This window comes from Nannospalax galili, unplaced genomic scaffold, assembly GCF_000622305.1.
Source record: "Nannospalax galili isolate Female #2095 unplaced genomic scaffold, S.galili_v1.0 scaffold318, whole genome shotgun sequence".
Taxonomy (NCBI): domain Eukaryota; kingdom Metazoa; phylum Chordata; class Mammalia; order Rodentia; family Spalacidae; genus Nannospalax; species Nannospalax galili.
The window spans coordinates 3,814,750-3,840,212 of NW_008341889.1; the positions used below are offsets into that span (position 1 = coordinate 3,814,750).

Below are 25,463 nucleotides of genomic sequence, written 5' to 3' on the forward strand. Positions count from 1 at the left end.
ATTATGATTTAATGAGCGTGGTAAGGTGTGTTGGATGCTGTGTTTGATTCCTTCATAAGGCTTGAGCAAGTTAGAATCCCAAGATACCTACCAAATTCAAATTCTGTGACTTTAATAAGCTTTCATAGCTAAATCACGAAAATAGAGTCTAATTTGCAATGGCCACTAGAGGGCGACCACGTCACAAACAGGAAGATATTTAGCAAAGACCTGCGGGCTTAGAGTGCAAGTGCAAGGTCCACCAACCATGTAGCACCAAGTCCTGACTGTAAATGAGGTTTAATAAATATCCATTTTTAAAAGTTTGATGGTTTGTCAATGGTCTGCAATGGACTACAACAAGACTTGTTAAATCTATCTAAACATGGGACTGTAAACACAAAATGCTGCATACTTTTCATGATGAACACTCTGAGGTCATTCGTCATTTCCAATGACCTTGGAGTGTTGCATCATGACATCTGGTTACACATTTAATATCCACATATTCATCCTTGCCCCAAAACCTAACCCTCTTTTTATTATTACTATTTTTAACAGTTTGCGGACTATTACAGAATAAATACATTTGTAACTATAACTCTCTTGAAAATCCACAAGATTTGCCCTGAAGAGTACAGAAGGATTTTGATTTCCTGGTCACACACTCCTATGTCATTAAAGAATTTCCATATCTGCCCTCCTTCCTGAACTTTGGCCACTGAATCCAGAGGACTGTCTAGGGGTACGCTTGGTGTTTTTGGTAGGACTATAGGTGTCTGTGGCATTCTCTCCTCAGCAGCCACATTATGTCTGATGTCCCTTTTTCTTAAGTCAACAGTCATTGGTGCTCCATGCCTTGATCCATTAACTCATTGTCTTACCCACTAATAACATCCAAATTCAGGCATTAACCTTTCACCTGCTGGGTGAGGATGCCTGTATAAAGAGATCATTCCTCCCATCTATTATTTGCTCCCAAGGACTGGAGTCCTTACCCATTGTGATATTTCTCTTCTTGACCACACCTTCACGCTATTTGTTCTTCCAATTTGAGCTTACAGGAAAATATGCACGGGAAGGAAGTCATTCAGAGCAAAGCTATTTGTTTCTACCTCTTTTTCAGTGTTCACAAGAGCCTTCAAAAGTGGAGTCAGAAAATACCTAAGTTCTCAATTGAAGCAAAGAAGATAGAAACTGGAAACTCAGAGGAATGCTTGGAAGCATGTCAGCCACACCAGGCCTCACAGGGCCATGGTGAACTTGGACACAGATAGGTGGAGACAAGCATGGGCACTGCTCTATCTACCTAGTTCCCCAGCTGCCTAGACTACACACTATGAGGGGGAAGTGATGGATTGGTTCCTCTGTGTCAGAATGAGGGGAAACAGCATTCCTCCTCCTATCCCCTAAGGCAAGGATACGTATGCAATTTGCCCTCTTTAAGGCATGAAGATGTCAGTGATGTTGGGCGGGCACTGGACAGAGTAGTCCATGCTTCTCAAAGCTGCTCCTGATGAGAGCACTGTGATTCTTTTGAGTCCCTCGGTACATTGTCTCATTAGAGTTTTTGTTTGCAATGGCAGGCATTTCTGGTAATCTAAAGTAAGGCATGAGTCTTCTCTTGTGAAAAAAATACAGAGGAATATGAAAAACTTTCCACATCCAATTTCATAGGCATGACTCCATGTAGCTTAGTCACAAAATAGGCCACCAGAGCAGTAATGGTTAACCTTGGCTTCACAGAGAAATCACCTGTGGAATATAAAGCATCCTGAAGATGAAGTCCCACCGAGTCTATCTTCAGGGACCACTGAAAAGTTTTGTATATTCTATGGGATGGTAAGAAGTAGTTTCCTCAGTATCTAGAATCCAAGAAGCTCCAGGAAAGGGCAGGCTGAAAACTGACCTTCAAACTTACATGTCACAGGCATCAAACCAGAGATAGTGCAGTTCACCTGTGCTCAGGACTCACGTTGCAGTGATACACTTCATTGTGTGTGTCTACTCATTCCTTTTCCTCCTCATTCTAAGGTTCTTATTCAACACTGAAGAAGATAGGGAAATGGGCAGCTTTGCTCTGAATAATTTCCTACCAATCTATAATTCCCTGCCCTCTCTTTGCAGGCCCCGATAGGAAGGAGCAAAAATTATGGGGGTGTGGTCAAGAAGTTAATATCATTGACACTGATAATGGTAAGCAATGTCAAATAGTCTCACCTTCATGAAAAGGTTTATGAGATGAGATGCTACAGGGAAAGAAGCACACATAATCCACTCCAAACCCTTTGAAAGATAGCTAGAAGTTGGCACCATACATTACTTTCAGTAATGGAAGGATTAAAAGACGAATGCCTGACCCAGTGCTTGGCTCTCAGATGAGGTCATGATCAAATGTTTGCTATGTGTGGAGAGAGGTTGGCAGGGATGTACATGGAGACCGAGGAAGCTGGTGAGATGCTAGGGATTGTATTGTAAGAACAGGGAGAGAACAACGTGGTGTGTTTGAGTGGGAAGACTACATGCTGCCCTCCACAATCGATGTCACCTCCAGGAAGCTAGGGGCGTGACTCCTTTCTTCCCCTTTTACAAGACCAGTTCTCATTCTGGTGCCTGGAACCTTGTGCACACATTACAAATCTGGATTAATACACAAGCGAGAGGTATCTGCTCGCCCTTCTTATGACTGTTGTTTGAGAGATGACAACATACTTTAAAATTCTAGATTGTGAAGTATTTCAAATGTGAAGAACATACTGTTTTCCCCTTCCATATCTGATGCAGGCTAACATTTTCCTCTCTGTGTTTTGAGTCTAACAGAAGTGCCATTCCATGTCAAACAACACCGAAAACTTCAATAATAAACATATGTCTTTGAAATGACTGTCAAACTTCAAATTGATTGAAATCATTCTGAAAAGGATCCAGGCCTGAGGGAAGCAAAGCAAAATAACAGAATAAACGGGCCAAGAACCTACTCACATTTATCTCTATAAGCAAATACGTAGGCTGAACTCTTGGTTTAAAGAGAGTAAAATGACCAATCTGGTTTTTTGTTTACTTTTTTACTTAAGAATTATTTTTGAGAGAGGGTCTCATGTATCCCAGGCTGGCCTCTAATTCACCGTGTAGCTGAGGATGACTTTGAACTTCTAATCTTTCTGTCACTAATTCTTGAGTGTTAGGATTATGAACATGTACCACCATACCCATATGATGCTAGGGACCAAATCTAGGGCATTGTGCATTCTAGGTAAGCATTCTACCAATTGAGTTATGTCCCATGTCCTTTGTAGTGTGTCTTCTTAAAGGCCAAACTAATGTCTATCGTTCTGTCACAGGACATTATGGTCTGTCCCCTCTGAAGTTTAATCCCTACTGTGAAGTATTAAGAATAGAGAATCAGACTATGTTTACAAGTTTGTCCTGTGGGAGGTGATGAGGATTTGGTAAGACTGTTGGGGTTGAGTCCCATGGCTGAGCACTAAGGACTTGCTAGGAGAGAACAGAGTTCTTTTCTATCTTCATGGAAGATAGCTCTGTGCTATTTGATTCTCTACCAGCAAGAAGGACATTGCCAGAGAGGACCTCTCAAACTTGGACCAGAACTATGAACAATAAGCTTCTTTATAAATTGTCTGTGGTATTATGTTATTAACAGCAGAACAATGAATTAATAATTAAGGGAAACTGCGCCGTATGTAAGAACTGCAGAGGGTGTTAGGTTTTGCTTTTAGCCAAATGGTTATTTAGCATCAACGAGCACTGACCTACTGCCAATCTGAGATTTAAATCACCTCAGATGCCACAGGGCCACTGACACACTGCAGCAAGTCCAAGGCCCTGAGCCCTTCAGTCTTCTGGCCTGGAAGCTTCCAATGACCTTGACACAGAGGATGTATGTTGAGAGGTATCTCTCTCTTGACACCCAAAAGCTAACTGAGCTGCTTCTCCATTTCTAACCCCATGCTGAAAATGAGGCAAACAGTTATCACAGTGAAAGAACTGCCTAGGAGATGACAACAGAGCCCAGAAGGAAGAAGTCGTTTCTAGAAGTCAGTCACTGGAGATTTTCAAATTCATTTAAAATGTCCCATGAAAGTTTATTCCATCTTCTTCACTTCTGCCCATTCTGCCCTCCTTCAACTAATCTCTACTGAAAACCAACTTAGAGACAGCCACCTGCTTTCACCATCGGAGCCACTACATTGTCACTGAAACAGATTGACACAATGAATGCCAAACCACTACAGGTCACCAAAGTGTCTGGAACATTGACAATAAATTTATTGAAAGAATAGACTTCCCAAGTGTGAAGTGAATATTTAAATGAGCTTCCTATCTGCTTCTGGGATGAAGTTTCCAGTTTGGAAGCTGTGCTTTAAAAAAGAAGAAAGACAACATCTGCCTGAAGATGGAGCCAAGAAAATAATTTATAGGAGCTGATGTTGAGTTGAAAGTGATGGTAATGATATTAAGCAATGTGGATTGATGGCCCATTCACAACCACACATTTGTTTCTTATTTCAGTTAATGAAGACCATTTTGTTTCTTTCTGCTACCATATGCAACCTTTGGGGGGAAAAAAGACAAAACAAATAGACTTTTTTGGAACAAGTCCAAATTTCAGCAGTTTATGTCGATGCTGTAGGAAGAGGCAGAAAGCATGGCCTGTCTCAGTGATGGCCTTTGTCAGCTGTTACACTTACTGCAGTTACTGGGGCTGCTGCCTGGGTCACACAGAGAGCTACCAGCACAAGGATCAAGGCAGGAACTGTAGAGGCATCGCTGATCTCCTTCTTGACATGGAGTCTGACCTGTGAAGGGGGAAAGGCCCAGAGGCTTTCGTCACCTGCAAATTCCCAACACTCCATCATCTAAAGGATCAAGAATGTCTGTTGGAGCTGTGGGATGATACAACTTTAATTTTCTTCCAATCTCCACCCACATAACGAACTCATATGGAACAGGCACATTCTGGACTCATGTTCCTGGGAAACTAAATAAAATTCAATTATTACAAAAGGATTTTGTACAAATGGACAGATAAGAGGCAAACTACAGTAAAGATAATACAGGTGGTTGTTTTTAGTGGGGAAAATAATACTGTTTTCATATAGGTACCTATACTTCACAAAATAAGATTCAAGGTATTTGAACATAAAAGAGTAACAAAGATATCAAGCTGGACAGTAAGTGATATTTTAAAGGCTCAATTGCTCCCAACTCCCCGTTTAAGGAAAATACTTTCTCCCATAATAAATAGGGCACCAACATGAATACAGCAAGGGTTTTTTAAAATCACAGTGCGAGTCTTTCACAGCTGTTAACCATACTTTTGGTGCATCCTTGGAAAGCACCATCAACCTGGCTCTAGTGACCTGAGATAGGAGTTTCTTATTTCCACATGAATGGCAGCAGCGACATCAGCCTTTGCCCTAATGGCTTTTCCTTAAGGAATGTAGAGCAGAAACTGCTTTTTCCATTGATTTCCTGGTCATTTGCAGATTAAGTAGGTAAAGTAATAAATTACTGCCCGTTCTCTTTCCATCTCTCTCCCATTATTATGGCCAATTACTTTCAGACATGTCATCTGGAATCCAGAAAACCTTGCAAGACACTCTTCAGTATAAATAATCATGTATGTGTCTATATAATCATGCTTATCTATAATTCTAAGGCAATATCTATTTTACTAGAATCCTTCCTCCAGACTCACTCATATGAAATGTTGTACATTATCCCCTTGCAGAAAAGATGTCACTATTGTTCTTTTAAATAAGTAGGCTTGCATGTTTTTTTCTCAAGACAAATAATTTTCATAAGTATAAGCTCTTTGGAATATTTTTAAACATCATGCATTCCTTAGATTAGCAACTATTAAGTGCTTGCTTTGTAACAAGACTGTATGACAAGCTAGGAATTTAATATTGAAAGACAGAAAAGCCTGGTGCTCTCAGCGAAGCAGCTCAAACTCCAACATGGATGCTGTCATGAGCAACACCTTGGCTGGGAAAACATCACTCTGCCAGAGACCGTATCAACGTTGAAGCAGACCAGAACAAGGGGGTGGAGCATCTCTAAAAAGGATTCTAGGCAAATGGGTTAAGTTCTGATGAGAAGGAAAGAAGGGTTTTCTGATCAGAAATGCAACACAGAAAAAGGCTAGGATTAGGAAAATTTACAATATGGTTTTCTGTCAGTAGCCTGAACACATCTGATTCCTTCCTACTTCAAGATTTGACCAGGTGACATTGTTGGTCTGCCATGCTTTTTCCAGGCCCCTCTTCCTTTAAAACGCCATTCATTCTTCAACTCACACACTACAGTTATCTCTTCCTCAGGAGCTTTGCCTGAGGCCTTTTTTCAGAAGTACATATACATACATATACAGCAACACAGCACCCTGACTTCTCCTCTGTAGCCCAGACTACCTCATGGTTGGATATTGGCTGCAAGGCTGTTTTCCCCAGGAGACTGTAAGCTCCAACAGCCCTTTGGTTAGAATGAATTACCAGGATATGAAAGATTCCATATCAGTGATGTAATAACAGACATCTATTGAACTCTCACCAGGCACTTGCCCCCCACAGCAGTTATTATTATTCTGAGTTGTCATAGAAACTATGACACAGAAAGATGAAGTAACTCACCTAAAGCCAATCAGACAGTAAGTCACAGCACTGGGCTCAAAGCTCAGCACCAACGGACAACAGCCATGTGCTCACCAACTGTGCCATGCTGACATCAGATGCACCACATGGGGATTTAGATACACCACATGGGGATTTTTAAATGTGGGGATATTCCTGCCAGCCCCATGATAAGAGGTTTCCATACAAACCAGGGCTTAAAATAATCAGTGTGGAACTTGTGATTTTTTTGCACAGAAATAATCACATTTAAAACTCAACATATTTGATTTGCTTTTTCAAGTTTCATGCATGGAAATTTTACTCCTTCTAAAGTATATTTAGGTTTATTATTTGGCAATGTGAGACATTAAAGTGTCTCTTTGAACATGGTTATTTTAGGAAGTGATTACATTTAATTTCAGGAGCCAATTCCTTCTAATTGGAATCTAATTATATTTAATTGGATGCTATATACACTAAACTTTTCTCTTTAGCCAATAGCCTTAGGAATGATCTTCTAGCCTGTGCTGTTTAAACATTGCATTTCACAAAAGAAAAGATGACCAGGGCTCTGAGGACCAATGCATTAGGAAGTCTTTAATTTTCTGTATGGAAATCTTACTTAAGCACAAGGTGACTCTCAAAGGTTCTGCTTTGTTTCCAAAGAGAGATCCTCCAGTATAAAATACTCTGGTATGGGGGAGGGGGGCATACTCACTGTCACCGCAGTTCTCCTCGTCGCTCCCGTCCCGACAGTCCTCATCCCCATCGCACTGGAAGGTACTGGGGATGCACTGTCCACTTCTGCACTCCACCAGACCCTGGCTGTGACAGGCTAGGGAAGGCCAGAAGAATATTCACCTTATGTATAGACTTTTCTTCCATCCTGCCGATCAGATATGACGTGTTGTGCAAACACAAATGGATGCAGCACTACTTTTGCTTTTAATTCCAAGCATTTATGGAATGGAAGGTTTTCTTTCTTTCAAGAACCTTTTCTTCATTACTAAAGAGTACTTATCAAGAACTATGTGTCTGTTTTCAATAATACCAGCAGTGATACCACCAATAATAAAAACTGCAGGTCATAAGGGGTGTATCACATGGCCAGAACCATGGGAGGTACACTACATATATGAATTTCAAATCTTCATAAAAAAAATCTTGCAAAACAAATATTTTAGTCCTTGTTTTACAGATGAAGACCTTAAGTTGAAAATTTTCATTTCAAAGTCACACAACTGTTACAAAGTAGAGCCAGAATAGAAAGACAAGCTTGTCTGACTCTAAACATTCACTCTGTGTCTACTTAATCTAACAAGCCAGTGAAATAGTATGTTTGAAAGAATTTCCATAGTTCCTACCACGCAACAAATACTTCATTTAACTTATTCATGGCACCCAATCTTTGAAATAGTTGCCTTTAGTCCTCTTTCTCAAGATTCTATACTGCCCTTAGTCCCCTTTTTCATTCTATACCTCCTGCCCTTTCAAACATCAGAAACCCATGTGTCACATAACCTCAACCTTCACTGAATTGCTATCTAATGTTAAGACCCTGTTCTTGAATCAAGGCTCAGAACCAAACATGTTTTACTTGACCACCTTTCTCTTCCTCTCATATGACCATTTTATTCCATTTGTTTCAAATTCAGCTCAGGGTATAGGGCCATCCATTAGGCAGCCTATCAGGGGTCATATCACTGAAGAAAACTGACTCTTCCTCCCCAAGCATCCATAAATTGTCAAAAAGCTCTTCAGTCAGGGGTGGGCCTTCATGAGCCCCTTCCCCATCCACACTGGAATTTTGGCTGGCTTCATTTTGTTCAGGTCTTGTGCGTGCATACAGTCACAGGTTTTGTGGGTTTATGTGTGGAAGGCCCCATCACGTCTGAAAAACACCATTTCACAGCAGTCCTGTTACCTCTGGCAGCACTAAATGAATTCAGTGGGCTAATTTTTAAAAAGCAGATAATGTTGGAAGGGAAAAGTGATGATGAGGGATATGGAAAGAGTTGGAGGGGAGGGAGGGAGAGTGGATTTGATCAAAACATTATATGCAAGTCTCAAACAAAAAATTTAAATAAATAAATGAATTTAGGGATTTACATTAAAAGAGGAAAAAAAGATCAATCAGCTCAGTGGGGAGAAAGTCAGGTATCCTGTTTATGAAACTTTTAAAAAATATACCTTATTTATGTGTATGAGTGTATTGCCTGCATGCATGTAAGTGCACCCGTGTTGTGCAATGCCCAAGGAAGTCAGAAGAGAGGGTCGGATCCCCTGGAACTGGAGTTATGGACAACTGTTAGCCACCATGTGGGTGCTGGGAACTGAACCTGGGTCTTCTGCAGGAGCAGTAGGTACTCTTAACCACTGATTCATCTCTCCACCCCTTGTTTATGAAACTTTTAACACAACTTTTCTTATGTCAAAATTTAAACTACGTTATCCTCATTTCTATTTTTAACTCCAAATTACAAGCCAAGTAAATATTCAGCCTAATATACAATATCCACAGGTCCAAATAAAAAAAAGTGGGGAGGGATATGCATTTGTACTGACCAGGTACAGGCAGTTTTTTTTTTAATCATTGTTCCTTAAACAATACAGTTTAATGACTATCCACAGAACATTTACATTGTATCATGTATTGTAAGTAAAGGAGAAATATCTTAAGATTATATGCAAGTAATATACCTTTCTATATAAAGGATTTGACCATCTTCAGACTTTGATACCAACCTAGGGCCCTGTAAGCAATGCCCTGCAGATACCAAGAGAAAACTATGTACCTACTCTTCCTACTTAGCAAGCAAAAAAGTGAACTAAAAAAACTAGTTCAAATACATGTGAAATATATAATATTAATTCTTTCAGGTCAATTGTACACTCATTTAATATGTTACTGTTCAACAAGTTTCTGTTTTCTGAGGGATAGAATATTTTCTAGAAGGAAAAACATGGTTAACAATCATACTTTTTGTTACTGGTTTGGTGATGTGAAAGCAACCTGAGAGTTTTCATTTACCCAGAAACAGAGCAGGCTGTAAAATGATAATTACTACCATGCACTTTCTGTGTCACTATATGATCATAACAGGCTTTCTTGTCTTTGGCAGTTCTCCCGCTGTTCTGCCACAAATGCCCCTGAGAACATGCATGGAGGCACCCACAAGGAGTTTGGCTTTTCATATATAATTTGCGGGGTGAATGTTCTCTGGTTGCTGGGAAGATAATTAACCTTTGATAAAGTCACAGACACATACATGAGCAACAGGAGAGAAGACACACTGCTGCCCAGATCAGTCAAATTAAGCTTGGAGTATGAAAGAAAGAGGTGTGGCATCGGACCCGTAATGTCACTGTTGTCACTTTTCTTAAATGTTACCCTCATAGACAGAAGAAAGAACCAGATACGTAGAACCAAAGCTTAAGAATCACTCTCTTTGACTGCTGTTTAGATAATGAACTTGATTTCAGTATAGTCAAGAGAAGAAAAATAAGCAAAATGAGAATTATCAGGGGACTCACAGCAGTTAACCTCATCAGACTTGTCCACACAGTCGTGGTCCCCATCACACACCCACTCAGCTGCGATGCAGCGCCCATCCCCGCAGCGATGATCTTTTGTGGGATTGCAATCTAGAGAAAAGGAAAACTCATAAAGACAGGGAGAAAAAGCATGGAAAATATTTAGAATTGTACAGCTTGTGGTTCCAGTTGAAGAGAATCCATTCTTACTGTTGCAGTGCCTTCAGTAACATTTCTAGGATGGGTCTGACACAATTAAAGTGTTAACCATCCACCATGCCTGAGCCCCACTGTGGATGAAGCCATATCTGTTTCTCAGGACCCTGAGGTATTTAATTATTGGCACTGTTTGTTTACTTAAGAAAAGTTTGTGACTTTTACAGTGAGTCAAATGAACAGAAGTGAGCTTTGTGCTCTGCATTGCAAATGGCTGCTGCCATGTGTTAAGGATGGGTCTGTGGTGGTTCTATGAATCATAACATTCCTTTGGTAAACTAGACAGACAAGGATCTTCTTATGCCATCTCTCCTGATGCTAAGCCTAGGTTTTCTACTGAATTATCTTAATCTATAACTCATGTTTGAAAGAATTTCTGGCCAAGAAAGGAAAACATTATTATTTTTATGATTTCTTTCAGTCTAGATATATACTCTGCCCTAATCCACACATTCCTGGAGGTTTGGCAGGATGGAATGGGGGTGCACTAAATGCTAAATTTCCTCTCTTAAAGGGAAGAATTCATAGACTGCTTTACTGTGAGGGATGTTATAACCTAAAGAGAAATAGCTCTTTGCAGTTCATGGATTCACAAATAGCAGATGCAATAATGAGTAAGTTTCATGAGTCTCCATGAACAAAGTCCCTGTCAAAGACTCTTGAACAACCATGGATCTTGAGTACTTTGGAGCAATAAATCCAAGTGCATGGAAGACATAATGCAGAGAAAAGAAAGAAATCACAAGCGGCAGGATGCTTGGCCAGGAGCCAGAGATCTACACATGCTCAGTCCACTGAAGACAAAGAGCAGGGCAAGTCTGCCCCGTGGGCAGGTCACACTATCTGCTATTCAATGAAGACATCCCAAGAGCATAAGCTTTGTATATCTGCCTATCTTCAGAGGCCTTATGGTAAATAGCAATGCCTTGTCACACACCGATGCTACCCATTAGCATGCCCAGTTTCTGAACTCCACACACTGTAGCACTTTCACATCCTCCCAGTTATTTCACTGGAAGAAGGAGGGGTGTGGCTTAGTTGTAAAGATTCTTCCAGCTAGATTCTATGATGATAGAATTACAATTCTCTCTCATATTTTGCCCCAAATCCAGTCGGTCTCACATCTATTTTATCACCTGTGAATAATTTATGTACCTACAGTTTTCAACATTTTATGGGTGCAGTGACAGGAAGTTAGACAATGCTCTTAGAAACTACCAAACTTCCAAGCCTACTACTTTTTGACCCACACCACTCCAAGACATTCCCTGGCTCACATTCCTTTTGCTACTCTTCAATAATGACCAAATCATTGTCTCACATCCACTGTCCAGTGTCAGTCTTCATCCAAGTTTGTCCTTTGGCACATAATGCAAAGTTCCTACTGTCAGTAATATAGCACCTAAAATTCTAAAGCTAATCACAAAGCCATAAAGATCAATAAGCAAGAGTGATTTTGCTAGTTTAGATTCACAAGACACGATGAGGCCTTGAATATGGCTTGTTAAAAGGTAGGTCTGTGCTTTAAAAGATCAGATCAGCATTTGCACATAAAACCAATGCGTCATCCTAATCCTTGGTGTATATCCCATGCAAAGAGTTGCTATATGACAAAATGGTGCTCGGGAATCAGACGTAGGAGGGATCTTTGGTCACACGTACTTTGTAATATATCTTTCTGCAAAGTTTTGCTCAAGAGCTTAATATCCAAACATAAGCTACAGGCTTTAGCCAGAGGATAAACAGAACACTAACACAGAGGAAAAAATATAATCACTTTAACTTCACCATCTGTCCACTTCAGTTCCTTTACATTTCCTTCATATGGTTGTTACATGAAGAGTAGTACATTGACACATAAGATGGGACTTACACCAGTGCTTGAACAACCCTTTCCTTTTAAAAAATAAGAAACCCTGCCATTGCGTAACTGAACCTGCTAGTCATATTCATAAAGGAGTTCTTGGTTACAAACGCCTGTGGTTTCCACTGAAAACCTTTAAGGAAACGATGCTACTTACCGCAGTTTTGCTCGTCGCTGAGGTCCCCACAGTCATCATACCCATCACACACAAAGCTGTGATTAAGGCACTTGCCTGTGTGACAGTGAAACAGATCCTCGCTGCAGTCTGAAAACAAGAGAAGCTACCGATGTGTCATCTACGCAAGATTGACCGTATAGTAGTATCTTATGGAGCAAAGGCCTAGGATGGGGCAGGGAGAACTTAATGCTAACCTGGTCCACACATGTGGTTTTATGAATGGGAAGACTGTGGCACAGAGGAATCTTATGACTTGCTGGGTCTTATGACAAGTTACTGCAGAACCAAGACTAGACAATAGTCCCAAGCCAAGCACTTTTATCACTTTCTTTTATCACTGACTTTTAGTTTTTGTTTCCTGGAAGATCCTTGATAATTAAGGCTGAGAAAAGATCTTCTTAGATCACCACAGTACTTAATGTAATCATGCTCATCTGGAACAAATCGCTTTTATGGAAGGGGAGTACTTCTTTTCTTAACACATTCTTTCAAAGTGAAAGTTGAAATTGCAAATGGTAAGTAAAAACAATGGCAAATACCCTGTCTACATTAAACAGCTGTTACTTTCCACACAAACATTACTGCTTAACTCAGAACCTACCAAGGTTATATTGGCAAGATGAGAATATGTCTTATGCAATCTCAGGAAGATGGTATTTAATATGGAAATAAAGTACATGCAGGGAAATAATTTCTCAGTTTACCAAGAGTATAAGATCTTGGCTTAGGGTAAACCAGAACTCTTACACTGGTTCTGTTCTCTACTGCTTGTGGAACTTCCAGTTTGTTCAGCTCTACAAGTCTCTAAATCAGTATATGAAATCAATATAACATCAGCAATAAATAATGTTTTGGAGAAAGGTTTAATAATAATGAAATGTGCAGCATCCCAAGCCAATTTAATGAGAAGAGGATCCTCATTTCAGCATATGACACTGAGATATTAGATACCAAATGTGCAAAATATGATCTTTGACCTTCAACTCAAACCATATTCAAGCATTAACTCAAAATAGATCACAGACTTGAATGTAAGAGTAAATATTAAACTTCTAGAAGAAAATATAAGGGGAAAGCCTTTGTGACACTGGATTAGGCAAAGAACTCCTAGACAAGACATCAAAAGTACAAGCTATTCAAAGACATCATTAACAAAATGAAAAGAAAAGCCATATTTCACAAAAATATCTGTAAGTCATATATAGGAGTTATATCTAAAATAACACAAATAACCCAATTACAAGAAGGCAAAAGACTTGAATAGAAAGGCCTTTTGAAGATATATAAATGAATAATAAATACACAAAAGGTGTTAATATTATTAGTTATTAAATAAAGGCATGTTTGAATCACGATAATATTCCGCTATACAGGCCAGGTGTGGTGGTGCATGCTTTTAATCCCAGCACTCAGAAGGGAGAGGCAGGTGGATCTCTTTGAGTTCAAGGCAAGCCTGGTCTATATAGCAAGTTCTAGGCCAGTCAAGGCTACATAGTGAGACCCTGTCTAAAAAAGAAATACATAAGTAAACAAAAAATGAAACTAGACCAACAAACATAGGAGAGGCAGGTACTATGTAAATGGACTATGGAGAGTCTACTATACACACAATGTTTATAATCGGGCAGGAAAAGGGGCATTGTCAAATACCAGTAAGGATTATGAGAAATAGAAATGCTTGTGCATTGTTGATGAGAATATAAGATTGCAATGCCACTGCAGAAGACAGTTTAACAATTTCTTATGAAGGCAACTGTACTCTAATACACAACTAATTCATGATTTCTACTCTTAGGATCCTTTCCAAGAGGAATTAAACGTGATTCCACACAAAGATCTGGAGGTCAATAATTGCTACAGCCTTACTCATAATAGCCAAAATATATGGATTGGAAAAAAATACAAATGGTCACCAACTGATGAATGGATAACAAAATGTATTATAAAGTGCAAAGGAACACTATTCTGAGATTAAGGAATCAAACTACTAATATATGTGACAGGATTAATTAACCTCATAAATGTTATGCTTTGGTGAAAGAAACCAGATACATAAAGTCTTCATACTGTGTGACCCATTTACAAAATTCTCAGAAAACAGCAAATTTATAGAGACAGATTTCAGAGCAGTGATTACCAGTGTCTGGAGAGGTTGGATGGGGATTAACTACAGGTGGGTAGGAGGGAAATTTAGAGCTAAATGAAAAAGTTCTATGACTGAATTGCGAGGATGGTTTGCACAATTCTGTAAGTTTACTAAAGTCTAACAGGTGAAATTCATAATATATAAATTATACCTCAAAAATGTGCTATGAAATGTTTTTAATTAAGTGTATCTCACATTTAGTAACTGGATTGCACAAATGTATTATCTTTTCCCTTATTCAAAATGAATAAAGTATAAAAATGAGTTGTTAAGGTAAGGCTGTTTTCCCTAATGCAAAATAAATTAAGAACAAGAAGTCTCGGGTTGTTGAGAAAGGTCATAGAAGATGATCCATAGCTCAGTCAGGTGGACTGAGGAAATGCCAAGAGCAAATGAAAGAGGCGAGAAGTGAGGGCTGGTGAAGACCAGGAACTCAGAGGTCAGCAGTAGAGTCCCCTGAACTCCAGCTAACTGTCTATCATCCTGTACCTCAGACACCTGCAGCTGGACACACCTTTACTATGCATAACCTGAACTGGGTAAAAATAATTTTTATTGGGGCTGGAGAGGTGGCTCAGTGGTTAAGAACACTGGCTGCTCTTACAGAGGACCTGGGTTCAATTCTCAGAATTCACATGGCAGCTAACAACCCCCTTTAACTCCAGTTTTAGAGAAATCCAATACCCTCTTCTGATCTCTGCAGGCATTATATGACACAGGTTCACTTACACACATGCAGGTAATATGCTCATACACACAAAATGAATTTTTTTTAATTATCCTGTTTTTCACACCTGTATTCCAACATACCTCTGAGATCTTGTGTTCTATAGCCCAATAGGGTGATTATAGTTTACAACAGCCTAAAGCAGTATGAAGAAAAATCACAATGCTATAACAGAGAAAAGATATGATCATTGCATATTGTGTACATTATTGAGTTATCACATTGGACTCCAGAAGTATGTACAATTATTATGACAATTAAAATGAAAGGTCTTTACTATTGATTGGTAAAACTGGTCAGAGATCTCTACTTCAAGAAGCCATTCTTCTAAGAGGAACCATCTTTTTTTCACATTTGGAATTTTTATTGATGTAATTTTTATACAAAGCAATGTTTCATAATATTTTTATTTTATTCAACTGTATTACGTACTTTGACCATATTAAACCCCCCACTTCCTTCTTCTCTCTGATGCTTCTTCTACTAGTCCCTTTCCTCCTCCTAAAGAGTCTCCCTTCTATTTTATTTATTATTTATTTATATTTTTATTGAGCCTTTTAAAGTTCATACATTTTCCACTCAAATCCATACCCTCATCCCCCATCCATGCCTCCTCCTATCCCACCACTGAACACTATGTACTCTGCCATACATGCTAAGTCTAGCCATTCAGGTGTTTCTACCCAACTGTCCTTCAGTGTAAATGCATCCACTGGTCAGCCCATCCAGTGATCATATGTAAGTCATACTCTCCCTCACCCAGCACCAATCAATCTCAAACAGTTCTCAATCTAGTGCTGGCCTGCCACCTATTTTTTACTTCCCCTTTGGGTCCTTGTTTCATTGAGCTGACATCGGTCCTGCGTTTGATGCCACTGCTGCCACAGGCTCACACAAGCAAGCCTCCAGTGGCCTGGAAGCCTCCATCTCCCTGTAATCATGAACAAGCCCTGACTCTTACAATTTTTACACCTCCTCTTCCACAATGGTCCCTGAGCCGTGAGTGGGTGAAGCTCCATACAGGAGTCCCATCCTATACTCTACAGTCTCTTATTCTCCAAAACTTTGCCAGATGTGGCCTTCTGTGTACATCACACTCTGATGTCAAGGGAGCCTCATTAGTGAGAGTTGAGGGGTGCATTAGTCCTCTCTCTACCCCTTATTCCATTATGTTCCATGGCCTTAGTTGTAGAGATTCAACCGCAGATGTGTCGCCGAGTACTGGGCATCTCCCAGACGTATGTTCACTGGGCCTACCAGATGTGCAATTCTGCAGTAGCCTCCATCTGATGCAAAAAGAAGTTTGTTTGATGAGTGCTGTACCACGTGCTTGTCACTCAAATAGAAGTCTCTTCTATCTGGCACTGAGTTAAGAGAAACCATCTTAACTTTTAGAATCGCATCATTTCAGGGACGGAAGGGGCCTCAGAGAGCCTGAACATGCAACATTTCCAATAAGAAGAGGTATGTATCAGCACGAGTCTATGTGCACACTTAATTGTGTGCAGAACTCTGTGAGCAGTTTTTATTTTTATTTCTCCCAGCCTGAACAATTTTCAAACAAGGACAGCATAATAAAAGGAAATAAAACAACTAAGAGGAAGTCCTGGCCTTCATCCTGACAGTCCTGTTTCCTCCTATGCAGCACAGGGCGCTCTCTCCCCACCCTGCTGAGTGTGGTGTGTGACAGTTGGTCCCCAAAAGGTTATGACCTTGCTTTTGATATCCACGTGGCAGATGGGAAACTGTACAGTGAGATGCATATATACGTCATTGAGATCATTTAAAAGATCTTTTTTCATTTGTGTTTTGTTATATTCTAAATTATTCTTTCAGGGAGTCTTGAATCAATACACTAGCTAGGATCAGCAATAACCAGGGAAATAGGTTTATCAACTTAACCATCAGTGCAGACGTACATGCACCCCGGGGAGAGAAGGGGGCATGTTTTAAATCATGAGTGAATTTCTTTGAAACCAGCACATTTTACTTTTTCTGGGGGCTCAAATACTCCTCTTGGAATCTGATTAACCTAAGAACACCAAAATTTTCCAAGCATCCTCTGTGAGACCTCTTCTGGATCCTTGATAATTCATACTAAAAATACCTCATCAGAGACATTCTTAAAATTAGTACTGTCAGTTGCTAAACATTTCATAAATGGAGAAGACCCAGGCACTTAAATTATTATTCACACAGTTGCTGATTCAATTTCCATTGTCAGAACTTCCTGTGTGAGAACACACTTTCAGAAGTTAGATACAAAATTAGTTGCACTTAGAAAACAGTTTGCTCCTTCCCTAAGGTCTGTGTGATTAGTAAACACTCAAAAGCCAACCAACAGCACTGTGCAGCCAGAAATACACAGCAAACAACAAAGATCACAGTGACTCCTTTTATTGGAATAAATGTTTATTTGCACTGAAAAGAGCTGTGGTCAGTGCAGTTTGGGGCCAACAAAACGAAATTTTCAAAAGGTGCTTGCTATGATTTTTCCTGCTCAGTTCAAGCATAATTTTGCCTGACCTAAGTTAGATGTTTTCCTACCTACAACTTTTTTCTCTTACAGAGCCTGATGCAAAAACCATTTCTTCTGAAGTTCTTCCATGTTAATATTTATTTCAGTTTGGCATCTGATAAATACACAATTAACTTTTGTTCCTCCAAGTTATCATTACATGAGCCAAAAGCTAAGAAACAGAAAGTCTCTTTATCAAGGACTTCAATTTGTTCAGTCTTTTTGACTCCATAAATATAAGTGGATTTGGCTCAGTTCAAGAAGCAAGGAGGCAAGCTCAGTTTCCACAAAGAATGTTAAAGACTAAAGATCATTTCATACAGCCCTGTCATTTTGAAATGAGCAAAGAGGTTAAAAGATTTGTCCAGCATCACCCCGTTCCTTAACAGAGCTGTGAGAAGAAGCTGTGAGAAGGTTGGTGAATACCTACCAGGGTTTGCCTCTGTTGATTCTGTTTCTGGAGAAGGGATTCCCTTCTTCCATATCATTGACATTCTTTATTGAATGAGGATAGCTGATCTGGGCACTGTAGGCTGTTTAACAGCATTCGTAATGAGAGACCACCAGTAGCATCCCCCCATGGCCACAGCTGCAGTAGCAAAAATATCTCTACGCATTTCAAAATGTCACTGAAGAAGTTAAGGACCACTGCTCTAGCATACACACATATGTTCATGCAAAGTCTAACTTAAATCCTCCCTTTTACATCAACTTCTCTGATACTCCAGTTCCTGATGACTCAACCCTCTTTTCTAAAGCTCATAGGACTTAGTGCCACTGCATTTTTTATTTATTCCATCTTGCTTCATCTTATAATATGTCTTATGTTATTCTTTTAAAAGACAATATTTTGCCGGGCATGGTGGCGCACGCCTGTAGTCCCAGCACTTGGGAGGCAGAGGCAGGTGGATCTCTGTGAGTTCAAGGCCAGCCTAGTCTACATAGTGAGTGAGCTCCAGGCCAGCTGGGGCTACAGGGAAACCCTATTTCAAAAAGACCAAAAAACAAACAAAAAAAAGACAATATTTTAAGTGTCATGTTTCCATTAAGTATAACCAAAGTATAACCAAAGATTAAAGTGATCAGTATATTTCTTTAAGAGTCTATGTGTACAGCTAAAGGCTACATAACAAGAAACAATGCCAGACAGGAGATACTTTCCTTTGAGTTGTTGGCCAGGGTGGCCTAAGAGACTCCCAGACAGTAACCCAGCATAGAACTGGGAAAATGAACAGAAAACCCCAATATTATCTAAAGGAATGTTGGCAACTGATTGCTGCTAGATGAGGAAGAGCTGATCTTCCTAAAACAAGGGACTGCAGATAGGCTGACTAGATTCAGCGAATGAACTTGCACTGGGGAACGGCTGGGGCACTGACAACACAGTGAACAGTAACAGGGATGACAGAGTATATGGGCTCCAGTGTGGTGGGGGGGAGCTATGGGAGGGTGCCATTTAAGATGCAGGTATAAAGATGAATAATATTGTTTGGGATGTTCTATATAAAAATACAAAAAAAAAATCAATGAAAAAAAAATCAACTCAGATTCGATCAGAAAAAACAAAACAAAACAAAACAAAAAACATAATGTTCTCTGTGTTTTGTGTGGTACTTCCCTGATTAGACTAAAAGCTTAATGAGGAAAGAACTCAAGTCTACTTACTGAGTATCTAGAACATTCTCCACAGATAGCTGAAATTTAAGAATATGCAATAGTTGATTGATTCAGTACAATCACATAGCCACCACACAAAAATGAATTTTCAAAGATTTGAAGCTGCTTCCTTAAGTATAGAATAAAATACTTTTATTATTCTGATGGAACTGTTTCTGATATTTAGTTGCATACTTAGTAAAACAATTATAGAAAATGTAGTAACTTTCAATGATGCGAAAGTATTGTTTGGAATGTCAATTATTATTTCATGGTATTTGATTTGCATCTTTTATAAAATAGCTGCATGTGGTGCTACTTTTAAAATTGTTTTGTGTTATTTAGTATTTCTTCCTCCCTGACCACCTCTCTTTATTAACTCTCTGCATGATTCCCAATGGTCATCCTCTGTACCCTACAAATAAGAGGGTTCCAACCTGATCTATAGATCAATTCACTGACATACTCCTAATTTGATGGCATTATTAGGAAGTGATGGAAATTTGAAAAATGGGACCTACATGGGAGGAAACAGTTTAGCAAGGGTGTCCACAGGGATCCTTCTCTTCTTGGTGGCTGATGAAGAAATTAAGATTCAGAGGAGTAGAGTTACCTTGTCAAGTTTCACAGAAGCAGGAAATGGTAAATACAGTGTGCTGGACAGCTTCAGTTGTTAACTTGACACACATGGGAAGAGGGAACCTCAACTGCGTGATTCCCTCTATCTGATTGGTCTGTGGGCATGTTTGTGAGTCATTTTCTTGATTATGGAGCTATATGAGAAGGCCTAGACCACTGTGGGTGGTATCTCCCCTGGTCAGGTGGTGCTGGGTTACATAAGAAAGCAGGCTGAGCAGTGGCCAAGAGAGCAAGCCAGTAAGCAGCACACTTCCATGCTCTAGGCTTCAGGTCCCATTCCCAGGTTCCTGCCCTCCTTGAGTTCATATCTTGGTTTCTCTCCTCCCCAGGTTTCTTTTGGTTCATGTTTTATCACAGCAACAGAAAAATAATTAGGATATATAGAAAAGTAAACAGCCTGACTCAAGAATTTATTGCACTCATTATACCTAGGTAACCAGTGTCTTCAAAGATAAGTGAACCAATTTTCCCCAAATTTCAGAGCAAATGACTTCCGAAAGTATTTAATAGTGGTTTTATGGGCTATAAAGTATGGGAATCTTTTCCTGTAATAAGCATTTTTTAGCCTTTTTAATAATATATACATATTTGTTAAGTACCCGCTCTGTGCCAATGCTGCTCTAGGTTATATAATCGAAAGATTACAGAATGTTGGCAACAAAAGACAAGCCACTTCTGGTCCAGTGGCTTAAAGTCTGCTTGTTGGAATTGCCTGGGCAGCACTGTAAAAATACTGCCACCTAGACTCACCTCCAGACCAACTGAACCAGAATCCCTTCAGGGGTGCTTCCTAAGGATGTTGACGGAGTCTGTCCATGCTAAGAAAACTCAAGGTAGTAGATATAGCCTGCCTTGAACTATAGATTGAGAACATTTTTAAGTTTTCTTCATTTTCAAAAAATATTTCTGATATAAAACTAAAATCATTCCAGGTGTTGGAAATTTTTCCACTCAGTAAATCCTCAAGAAGAAGCAAGACAAAATTAGGGAAGAAAATCAGTAAGTCGTCACAGGTACTTGGAGTACTGCTGTAAAAGGCAGCTACTTCCCAAGGCAGAATACAGCATCCAGAATAACATTTCCTTGTCTTATCAATGCTGAGAATATAATGTAATTCACCAGATATGAACTTGTATGGATGAGGCCAAGTCAATAGAAGCACATTTGACAGAAAACTGTTACATGTGGAAGTTTCCCCAGCGGGGGAAAATTCAGCACTTTGAATCACTGATAATCATATTTGTTGCCTTAAACTCATGCATCTGTACAAAAAGGGATACACAATTTCTCCTGCACTAATCATTAAATCAAATCCTGTATGTAAATTATCCTAATACAATTAATGGATAATCTATTAATAGTAAGTCCTTTCTCTTGCTTCCTTTGAGTTTAACAACATAAAACTCAATAAACTGTATAAACTACCCAACTTGATGTGATGGCTAACATTGGTTGTCAACTTGTCTAGATCTTTAATCAACTAAAATGAAAGTCCTGTGGGGGACTTTCTTGATCAGTTATTTGAAGTACAAAGACCTACAATCTGAGAGGCACCTTCTGGTGGAGTCCCAGATAAAAGGACACTATGGAAGAAAGAAACTTTTATTTTTTTGTCTGCTTGCCTTCAGTCTAGGCAAGTTCATCTATCTTGTTGCTATTGCATTCCTTTATTGATGTTATAATCAACTTCCCAAGGCTTCCAATCTAGACTGAAGACCAGCAGTTCTCTGAGACTCCTCCAAGCCTTCAGTACCAGATTAGGATTTCTGAGACATCCAGTCTCATGGACTGAGTGATTCCGTGTCAGCATCTGAAATGTAACAAATCCCCTATCTATCTATCTATCTATCTATCTATCTATCTATCTATCTATCATCTATCATCCATCTATCTATGTGTATGTATATGTATATATAGAGAGATAGATTCAATCTATCAGTTCTGTTCTATTAGAAAACCCTGACTAATATACTGTTTTCTAAAAGAAAAAAACTGCTGAGTCAGAGGACATGGTTACTTCCTGTCTCCTCAGGAAATCCTGTTGTTTATCTGCCAAAATTTAGGAACTGGGTGTTTTCTTCTGTTTCTCACAGGGAATGCACAGAAAATCTTCTCCCCAGTGGGAGTACCAGTGGGGCTGTGTTCCTGTGCTGACTTGCACACGAACCCTACTTCAGATGTACACAATTCATTCAAAGGGTAGTGACAACAGGAGTGTGTGGCCAGCCTCAAAGCCTCATGAAGAAATGCTACACATATTGAATGCTCAAGCTCAGATGTAGGCTCCCTTCCAGGTCAGAAATAATCACATGCAAAGCTTTATGTTTCACCAAGGGGTTTCACACAGACATTGTTAAAAGAGGGATGCATTTTCTCAATGGACCAAACAATGTCATTTTTAGGATATACATATATATATATATAAACATATATATACATACATATATATGTATATATGTGAGGAAAGTCCATATCTGTCTTCTTTACCAAAGAGTTACAAGTACACTGCTAGGTACCTTCTAGAATTGTGTATTACACTTTTCTGTTGCTGTGATAGGAACACCAACCAAAGCAATTTATAGAAAGAGTTTATTTGAGCTTATGGTTCCAGGGAAATTACAGTCCATCATGGCAGGGAGGCATGGTGGCAGAGGTGGCTGGAGGAGGAGAGGAAGCTAAGCTCTACATCTTCCAGCTGGCACAGGAAACAAGAGAGTAACTGGAGATCCAGCAAGGCTTAAGAATGCTGTAAGCCCACCCTCAGTGACATACTTCCTCCAGGATAGCCACACCTTCTAAGACCTCCCCAAACAGTGCCACCATCTGGGGACAAAAAGTCCAAATACTTGGAGCCTAGGGGGACATTTTCATTCAAACCACCACAAATTGTTAACACCTTCTTCTTCAGTTGGTAACCAGGAAAATTGACTCCTTCAAATTCAATATTTAGAGCTGCAGCAGAAAGCACCGACTATGTTCAAAGTACAATGCTTAGTACCACAGAGAATAAAATGATGGGCTAGATTTGGCCCACCATGGGGATGAAGGCACATGCAGAACTTGAATAACAACCCCATATCGGCCCCAACAGGAGATAAACAAGAGATTCTACTACATTCCCATAAAATGAACATAATTCAATGAACCTTCAGAATTTCCTACCATGGTCATTTTACACGGTGTTGTCTGTTAAGTGTACAGTAACATCCCCCAATATAATTACATATTCTATGAAGATGTTTTTCATATGAAACTGCATGCAATAGGTTTTTATGAAGAGGCAATTTCCTGTTGTTAAAAATAACAATGTCTTACTGAAAACAACATTTCTCAAAAATACATAGGGCATAACTAAAGTTCTACCAAATGCTAGGTATTATGCAAAATAAAGAAATGTACAAATAAGTAAATAAGAGTGAGAGTTCACATGAGGGGAAAACTTGAGGACATATCAAATTCAACAAAATTAATTCCTTAAATGGCTGTATTTCTGAGAACCTTTAATATATCAAAATGTACTGTGAACTAAGAAGTGGCTCTAATACAGAGCTTACCACAAGCTTTCTCTTTTTTTCTCAATCATTTTTCAAAACTCAACTACAATGGAACCTCATTTTGGCTAACACATGGCCTGTCCAAAACTGGAAAAAGACCATCTTAACCTTCCCCTGGGAAGAGCTGGTTCTTGGCAGACAGACCAAAGACTGTCAACCCAGGTTGGTGATCTTGAGTTCTTACAAAGCCTGGGTGATTTTCCAGGGAAGGAAACACAGCTCTTCCCATGCCAACTGTGGCTGGTTACACACCTATTAAAAACCAATTGGAGCACAACTGCTTAGCATTTGTCTGAATTAGAACATGCAGTGTTAAGTCTCAGGTTAGTGTTTCCCTTCTTCCTGGTAAGAACAAAACAACTTGAAATCTGAATCTCTATTGGGCAAACCCCTGGCTAATTCAGGCAAAATCAAGCTGAGGCTGTGGAAGGGTGACTCTGTTGATAAGACGCTTTAAAATGGTCATCACCACTGACTATCTTCCGCTAGGAGGAAGCAGACACCAGCAAGAGGCTTTGAATCTGCCCTTCCATGAATACTAAGAATCATTAATATGAAAAAGTCCTATAGAAATGTCCTTTAAACAGTTGGCCATTATACTCATAATGTTTTAAAAACAAAAACAAAATTTCTCACCCAAACCAAAGAAACCAGAAACTTTCCATTTTCGGGACAACTTTATGCAAAATACTTCAATCTCTGCTCTGTTCCCATGAGCACATAGTTGCAGAGTTCCTAATAAAACCGAGCCTTTCCGAGGCATGCAAACTTGGGGGAGACAAACACGCTGGCTCACTTAAGAACGGCAAACCGAGAGCAGTCCTAATACATGCCCGGCTGTGTGGCAGTGTTTGGCAAAGCCGTGTGTTAGATGATCAGGCCCCTTACCACCCGAGCGCAGCCCACAGTCCCACCACGTACTGCAGTGGGCCTCATCGCTCCAGTCGTCGCAATCGTTGTAGCCATTGCACCGCAACTTCCTGGGAACACAGATGCCACTGGTGCACAGAAAACTCTCGCCCCCTCCGCAGAGCACTGGAAAAAGGGGCAAGGATAATAAGTCAGAATACAGAATAGATTTCCCCCTCTAAAAATTAGGAGAGAAAAATGAATGATAGAAAACCTTCCCTCGATGTTTAACAGGCTTGTCTCTGGATTCCCACAGTTTCATTTGTCATCAATTTTTCTTTGGACTTTAAAACATAAATTGTGGAATTACCTGGAAATAACCCAAAGCATATTTGCCTAATAAAACCAGGAGAAAATTGATCAGCCAACTTGCACAAGAAAGAATATTTGCTTGGAGAAGAATAGGAAAGTGACCCCAACCGTTGCACAGGTAGAGGAGAAAATGCCCCATGGAAGGATTTTCTTAGCAATTAAAAATAGAATGAAAGTGAAATACTATTAACTTAATAAACAAAAAAAATTCCCTCCTAAAATGCAACTGTGTGTAGCACAAAGAAAGTTCCAGTTAAAATACAGACAATTGATGTGTGCAGGAATACAGAGACCCTATTGTCCTGTATTTCAAATATATTTATTTGTCTTATTAAAAATGCCAGTTAAAATGCCAGAGTCTGTTTGGGCATAAGGAATGTGAAATGACATTAGCTAGTAATATTTTCCCCTTTTTTTTCCCTCCCTCACAGTACATTTTGGTATTTTTGTTTTTAGTATTAAGATGCTCTTTTTTCTTTTTTTTTTTTCCTTTTTTAAAAAAAAGATTTATCTGGAGCTGAAGAGATGGTTCAGCAGTTAAAGAACTGGTTGCTCTTGCAGAGGACTTAGGTTCCATTCCCAGCACCCACATGGTG

General features: G+C 39.5%; 1 protein-coding gene across 4 annotated transcripts in view; it reads right to left on the minus strand.

Annotated features, from left to right (window-relative positions):
* Window positions 1-25,463, minus strand: part of Corin (corin, serine peptidase) — a 277,674-nt gene that overhangs the window by 76,492 nt on the left and 175,719 nt on the right. For 2 of the 4 annotated variants that reach the window (XM_029565706.1, XM_008837696.2), the window contains exons 6-10: window positions 24,568-24,681; window positions 12,386-12,493; window positions 10,149-10,259; window positions 7,333-7,449; window positions 4,689-4,796 (exon numbers count right to left, since the gene is read on the minus strand). In XM_029565706.1, coding sequence (XP_029421566.1) covers window positions 4,689-4,796; window positions 7,333-7,449; window positions 10,149-10,259; window positions 12,386-12,493; window positions 24,568-24,681 — 558 coding nt within the window. The remainder of the gene's footprint in view (window positions 1-4,688; window positions 4,797-7,332; window positions 7,450-10,148; window positions 10,260-12,385; window positions 12,494-24,567; window positions 24,682-25,463) is intronic. The other 2 variants (XM_029565705.1, XM_029565707.1) reach the window with 2 other exon arrangements.